We start from the raw sequence: 7,470 nt of genomic DNA, 5'->3' as shown, positions 1-7,470 counted from the left end.
AATACGCAGTTCAGTTTTGGGCACCGGTTCTTAAAAAGGATATCGGGGAACTGGAGAAAGTGCAGAGAAGGGCAACCAAACTGATAAGAGGCATGAAGGAGCTCAGCTATGAGAAAAGATTAGAGGAACTGAATTTATTCTCTCTTGAGAAGAGAAGATTAACGGGGGATATGATCAACATGTATAAATACATAAGGGGTCCATATAGTGAACTTGGTGTTGAGTTATTCACTTTAACCAGTTCTACGCCAGAAGGATTTGCCCCCTTTATGACCAGGCCAGTTTTTGCGATTCAGCCCTGCGTTATTTTAGCAGAAAATTACACGGTCGTGCGACACTGTACCCAAATAAAATTGATGTCCTTTTTTTCCCCACAAACAGAGCTTTCTTTTGGGGGTATTTGATCACCTCTGCAATTTTTTTTTTTTTTTGCGCTGTGAAAAAAAAAGTGGGACAATTCTGAAAGAAAAAAAAACAATATTTTTCACATTCTGCTATTCCCCAAAAAAAAAAAAAAAAAAACATTAAAAATCAAAAGGTTTCATCCTTTTAGGCCAATTTGTATTCTGCTACATATTTTTGGAAAAGAAAATCCCAATAAGCGTATTTTGATTGGTTTGCACAAAAGTTATCACATCTACAAACTAGGGGAAAAATGTTATGTCATTTTTATTTATTATTATTTTTTACTAGTAATGGCGACGATCTGCGATTTTTAGCAGAACTGCGACAATGCGGCAGACAGATCCGACCTCTAACTGACATTTTTGACCCTTTTGGGGGGACCAGTGACATTACTACAGTAATCAGTGCTAAAAATATGCACTGTTACTATAATATTGACACTGGCATTGTAGGGGTTAACCCAGGGGTGATCAAAGGGTTAATGTGTGCCTAGGGGAGTGTTTTCTAACTGTATGGGGGAGGGATTTGTGAAATAAACACAGAGACCTGTGATCCTATATAGGATGATCACAGGCACTCTATGTTCATTCCAGAGAGAACAACAGCTCGCTGTGTTTACAACAGCAGACCGTCTTTCTCCACGGGGAGCGATCGCGGGTGCCCGGCGGCAATCACAGCCACTGGCCCCGTGGATCGGCTTCCCCGCTGCCTAATGGGGGTGAGCAGGCGAGCACGCCCCCATGAACGCTCCTGCAAACCCCTGTACGGTGGTTCGCGCAGCAAAGCCAGCCTGCCGCAATATATCTGCGGCGGGCGGTCAGCAAGGGGTTAATAAATACTTTCATATATTTATATTTTGGACTATTTTGCTCATACACAAAGATAAATACAACTAAGATATACACCTGTGTTACGTGCCTGAAAATGCAAAATTTAAAGTAAGTAACTATTTGTCATTCACCAAATGAGCCTAAGGTTATTTAAAAGGAACCTCCACTTTTGTTATAAATGGTTAAACATATAGGATTGCTACACAAGCCACATCTTTTTTTTTGTTTTTTGTGAATAGGTAGGGGTTACTATGTTCCCCTTACATATTCACATAGGGGTAGGCCAACATTTGGGTTTTCCCTTATTGTTAAGGGGGACTTCTGAATTTCAAATCGTCCCCACCCACAGCCCCTCACAACTACAAGGCCAGGGTTGTGGGGAAGAGGTCCTTGTCCTCGATCATCAACATGGGGATGAAGTGATTTGCTAGGGATATCCCCCCATGTTGGGGGCATGTGGTCTGGTGAGTATGGTTCAGGGGGCACCTGCTCACCCCCCTTTTCCTGGTCAGCTAGCCTGCATCGTGCTAGGATTAAGGGTTTGATATGTGTTTTAGAGAACCTCAAGGGGTCCCTATTAAAACCCATACTAGATCCAAAGAGTCTGGTATGGATTTTGATTTTGATTTTGAGAATGACTCCCATGCCTTTTTTTTTTTTTTTTTTATAACTTCTATATATATATAGGATATATAGCTATAGGATGTGTTACAGAAAATGTGACAATTATATAAACACATTTTACATTTCCAGTAAATGACAGTTCACTGCTGAGGTTTATTCAAATAGTAACTCAAAGGTAAAAAAAAATCATATAGTATATACAATTACAACTTAAGTTATATTGCAATTGAATGTTATTAAAATGTATGTTTCCTTAATAAGCAGCTCTGTAGACTTCTGTAAAATGCAATGCAATATGGCTGCCTGGAGGTGTTCTGTACACGGAATACACCCCCAGAAACCCTAATTTCCTGCTTGTGTGATTGGCTCACTGACTTCCCCAGACGTCTGCACTAAGATAGAAATCAGATTTCCGGCATCCCCTGCAACAAAAAAATTATTTTTAGTGAGATACTCCCAATAGGAAATCACATCTGAAGGAATGCAGAGCCTACAATTTTCCTCATTGGAACTCTGCAAGTGCGGCAGCTGATTTAAAATGATGAAACCACTCCCATTAGATACACTTTCCACATGGAAACAGACAAAAACACAGGGATTTCTTAAGGATAACAAAAGGTAGGAATCTGCAACAATGTTTGTTAAAGTCCTCGCAATGTACATACTGTAGATCACTCAGAGGGAAATTATTTTGTTCTCAACAAAAGTGGAGTTACTCTTTGAAGGAATTGGGGATGTTTAATGTTTCACTCTAGGCATTGAAAAATCACTGTTCCTGGCTGAAGTACATTTTTTAAATATCTCTTTTGAATTAGCATCTGTTCCCCAGGTCAGTGCCCAGCCCCCTAAGCTATTTTTTGTACAATCTCTAGCCTAACAGCAAAGTAAATGGCTAATTTTATTGAGTCAATTCCCATTGATTTCAATAGTTTTGGATTTGCTCAAGCTGAACCCAGGTACATTTAACTCACCACTATTTCTACCGTTTGCACAATTCTCATATGAAAAATTTGACATATTTGAAATAAGCGATATTTCACGTAAAATATTTTTCTAGTTGATATTTTACAGTTTATTTTTGTTACAATACATTTGACTGCTAATAGTGAAATAAAAGGTTTGCTTTCAAAAATGGAAAACATGATATTTGGCATGGCAGACACCACTGTCAGTTTGAAATAAAAATGTCATAAACATAGGCAATTCAGACTGGACATATTTATTTGTAAGTACATTTATATATATTAAAACAATATTTAAATATATTAAAACACTAAATCAGCAGTGAATCTGATATTCACCCAAACATAAACCGTGGGTGCATGTGTTTTAAATACAGTAAATCACCACTAGAAAATATTTGGTAGAAGTCAAGATCACAGATTTTTTAAATACCCCTTTAAAGATTAGCTTCTCCCCCCGTAAAAATAAATCATATACTGTAGCGGCTGACTTCTAATATAAGGACACTTACCTGTGTAGCGATCCAGCGCTACCCTCACCCGAGCCAATTCTTCAATGGGCTTCAGGTCCAGGCACTGACATCTTAACTAAGGGAAACCAGCAGTGAAGCCTTGTGGCTTTACTGCTGGCTTGTCACTGAGCATGCCCTAGCTGTGCTGCGCTTTGCAAATGGTTCATGGTCTTCTGAGACCTGTGATGTGTCCAAGAAGGCTGCGAGCGAAGGGGGTTAAACTTCTGCTCAGATAGCCTCAGCAATCCAGGCAGAAGTGGGAGAGGGTAGCTGTCAAAATGAGGTACCCCCCTCTCCTGTCATCCTATTGGTCACTGTAAATACTTGCGTACAATTTTATCTGTCTTGATCTCTGCATCTACTATAAGCTTTATATGTGATTTTCATTTAAGGGAACCACTGGCTCTGAATTTTCCTTCCTATGCTGCACCTTGACTTATCTAGTTTAATTTTAACTTTCTATTGTATATTAAGTAAATTATTCACGTAGATTATTTCCTGTACGTTTCTGAAGTATATTTGTTTATGATTTCCAAAATGCAAGCTGGAACTCATAGGAAGAGGCACTGCGGATCTCTGGGTTATATAAGAATGCCCTCTTCAGCATACAGAATATTCTCTTACAAGGCAGTCCTATAAAATAATTATGAACATCACTAGGTACAACCCGCACTAAAAGATAAGTATGGGGTTATTCAAATATAAACCTACATATTCACCTCTATGCTGCATCGGTGTGATGCTTCAGTTGTCCCACATCAGCTATAAGCCAGAGAAATGAATGATCACATAACAGTTGATCCCTAAGTTGGTCTTCTCAAAGTGCAGAATAGTAACGGACAGTCATTTCTCTCCACTCTGCTACTCCAGTGCTCACTGGAGCACTGGGCTGGAGAGGGGGCAAGCGCAGCTGGCTTCAGCTCTACGCTGTGTGCTGAGAGGTGGAGCTAGCTGTCAATCAGGCAGCTGGGTGGATCTCCAAAATATAGTCAGATTCCATCTAGACCCTGGAGTGGCTTTGCCATGTCAGGCAATATCCCACTCTCAGCTGTCTCTGGGACACAGAAGAACAAAAGTAAGTGCACTCCTATAACCCACAAGAGAAGTATGGGGGAAAAAAAAAAAACTTTAGCCATACTTCTCTTTAAGTAGTGGCTACAGTATCTAGTGAAACTTGACCCAAATTTTGGAAAAGGATAGTTCTCTTTAATTATGGATGTATTGATTGTATTTTTCTTATCTGTTTTTCATGTCTTTATAGGTGTCCTGGAATGGCCATTTTGGACAAAACTGGTGGTTGTGGCTATTGGATTTACAGGCGGTTTGGTATTTATGTATGTGCAGTGTAAAGTCTATATCCAGCTGTGGAGAAGACTAAAAGCTTACAATCGTGTAATATTTGTCCAGAACTGCCCTGACACTGCCAGGAAAGCTGAAACAAAGAGCTACACTAGTAATCAGAACAATGAACCTAAGGACTCTGTGTGCGTCCCAGTTTCACAGACATCTACGAATCTACAGTCATGTTCCGATGTAAGTGTACCTGGAGTAATGCCTGTTTGATGAACGTAGCACTTTTCTTTAACTGTACTTCTCCAACAGATTTGCTGTAAGTGTTTCTGAGGCACAGCAGCCGAGTTATGGAAAAGTAGCAATCTGTTCCCTCAAGGAATACAGCCGTGATACAGAACTGAACATAAGAGCATCGCCTTGCTAAAATTGTCATTGATTTTATAGGAAAAGCACTAATGGAGAACATAGAGGAAACCATAGTAAAGAAGGATAATAAAAAAAACCTGCATTTTTGTATTACCACAAGAAGAAAAGTGAGCTGATTTTACTAGTTGTGGGGGAACCCTCCTTTTTCAGTCTTGTTATTTGTTACTGTGTGAATGAGTTGAATATTTTCTATTTAACAAAATGATGTCAAGAAGGCCCAAATGGAAATTAAGAGGGCACACTCTGTGAAGGACCGCTGGCTGTTTATTGTTTAATGCATAAAATATTAAGTCCTATTAAAAGTGAAAGTTAATAAATTCAGAATTTTTACCACTGAGATTCAGTGACAACAAAAAGAACAATTTAGATTTTCAAATAATAATGAGTCAAGATTGGAGAGAGCAGAATTTAAAAAATAAAATGAAAAGACATATGAGGGAAAGGGTAAACGGGGTTTGTCAAGCCAGCATTAGGAGCCAAGCATGTGCAACTCGGTTATGAAAGTTGCTGAAGATAATCTCTGTTGTGTGGGGAAAAAAATGGAAAACTGAATGGTAAAAAATACATGTTAGCACTTATAAAAAGCATTTTAAGAAAAAAATCACAATTAAAAGGGATAATATGTAAGGTCTAGGAGTGTTATTTTAATCATAAAATTTAGTAAAGCAGGGAATGTACACCTTTTTGCACACAGTATTGCGTTGTATATTTTATTGTATTTGAAATAAAACCAAAGCAGGTTGTCCAAGCACTGAATCTATTTGTATGTATTTTTCTCTGTTTAATATAGTTAAGGTAGACCTAAAGGCAAAATAACAGTCATAACCCCTGCCAGTTTAATTTTGTCATCTGTGTCCCACTGGGGAGATTTCCTTTCATTTCCTGTCCCATAGCCAAAAGGAAGTGAGAGGAAATCACTCCAAATTGGGACTTTATTTTGATAATAACAGTAAACATGACAAAGAGGATGAATCTCCCTAACGGGGGCACAGACAGCTATTTTATAATCTCTCTCCACTCTACACACTTAAAAAAAAGTTTTGCCTTTTTGGTTATAGTTAAAACCTGGGCTTGGAAAAAAAAAAAAACATGATGACTGTCATTGATGAACTTTCTTTATGAAAATGATGGTCCCAAGTTACTGGGCTTCAATATATTCTGAGACACTGAACTAGAATAAATATGCAGATTATGTGCTCTATGTTGACTTCACTATGTGAAAAATTTGTTTTGGGGCAGTGATTTGGAGTGTCAGAGACAGCTGATAGTGAGCATATTCAGGTGAAGGTCACAAGAAGCCCAACTTTGGACAAAATCAATGGTTATCAGTTGGTTTTTTGAAACAAACAAAAAATAATATAGTGCGGTTTGAATGCCAGGAAACGTGTATAAAATGTGGGTTTCCTGCACCAAGTTCTGGTGTAAACGAGCCCTTAAAGGCATAAAACAGAGACACTCTGAATTTTCAGTCTTTATTGAGGTTGAATGCACATGGCTGGAGCCCTGTAAGGGTCCTTTCAAGGCCGGTTCTCACCAAAATGCTGCCTTTGCAATCTACTGTGAGTGCCAGTACATTGTGAACAGCACCCCAAACTTAGATTGCAAATGCAGTGCATTTGTGAGCACCAGATCACATAGTACAGAAGTACCATGTGATTTGGTGTGGCATGTTTTTCAAAAGTAGTACATGCACAAATTTTGTGTGGTTCAATGCAATTTTCAGCCCATTCAAATGAATGGGCTGCCAAATCGCACTGTTCAGGTGTGTAAAAACACAGATCACTGTGCATGGTGTGAATGAGCCCCAAGGCAATAGGAGAAATGCACTGCCCCTGTATGTATACTCAGGTCAACAGACCACCTGGGCAAAAGTTTATCTGCATGCCCAGGTTAACAAAACAAAAACCATGATTGCATAGTGGATTTTACATAAAATGTTTAATGAAAGTACAGAAATATAGGGAAGCACACTTTCACTGTCAAAATACACAGGGGCAGGGCCGGTGCTAGACTATTTTACGCCCTAGGCAAGACCAGCTACTTGCGCCCCCCCCAAAAAAAGAAAAAAAAAGGGAAATGGTTAAAAACTCCCCTATGTCATACCCAGTGACCCTGATCTGATGCTTCCTCCATGTTATGCTCTTATACCTAGTGACCCCCATATTCCTCCATGTCACACCCAGGGACCCTGATGTTTTTCCATGTCACACCCTGGTACCCCAATATTCCTCCATGTCATGCTGTCATATCCACTGACCCCAATGTTCCTCTATGTTAGACCCTGATGTTCCTCCATGTCACACCTGGGGACCCTGATGTTCCTCCATGTCACATCTGGGGACCCCATTCCCCCATGGCACACCCAGGGACCCCAATTCCTCATGGCTCACCTGGTGACCCCGAACCCCTGTTACACCC

General features: G+C 39.6%; 1 protein-coding gene across 1 annotated transcript in view; it reads left to right on the top strand.

The window, feature by feature from the left end:
* Positions 1–5,128, top strand: part of MARCHF1 (membrane associated ring-CH-type finger 1) — a 524,379-nt gene extending 519,251 nt beyond the window's left edge. The window contains exon 7 of the mRNA XM_082260062.1: positions 4,595–5,128. Coding sequence (XP_082116188.1) covers positions 4,595–4,896 — 302 coding nt within the window. The 3' untranslated portion in view covers positions 4,897–5,128. The remainder of the gene's footprint in view (positions 1–4,594) is intronic.
* Positions 5,129–7,470: the final 2,342 nt, after the last annotated feature.

This window comes from Pelophylax lessonae, assembly GCF_965119305.1.
Source record: "Pelophylax lessonae genome assembly, chromosome: 1".
Lineage (NCBI taxonomy): Eukaryota > Metazoa > Chordata > Amphibia > Anura > Ranidae > Pelophylax > Pelophylax lessonae.
Note: the sequence above shows the minus strand (reverse complement) of the source record. Positions and strands in the feature narration are given on the sequence as shown.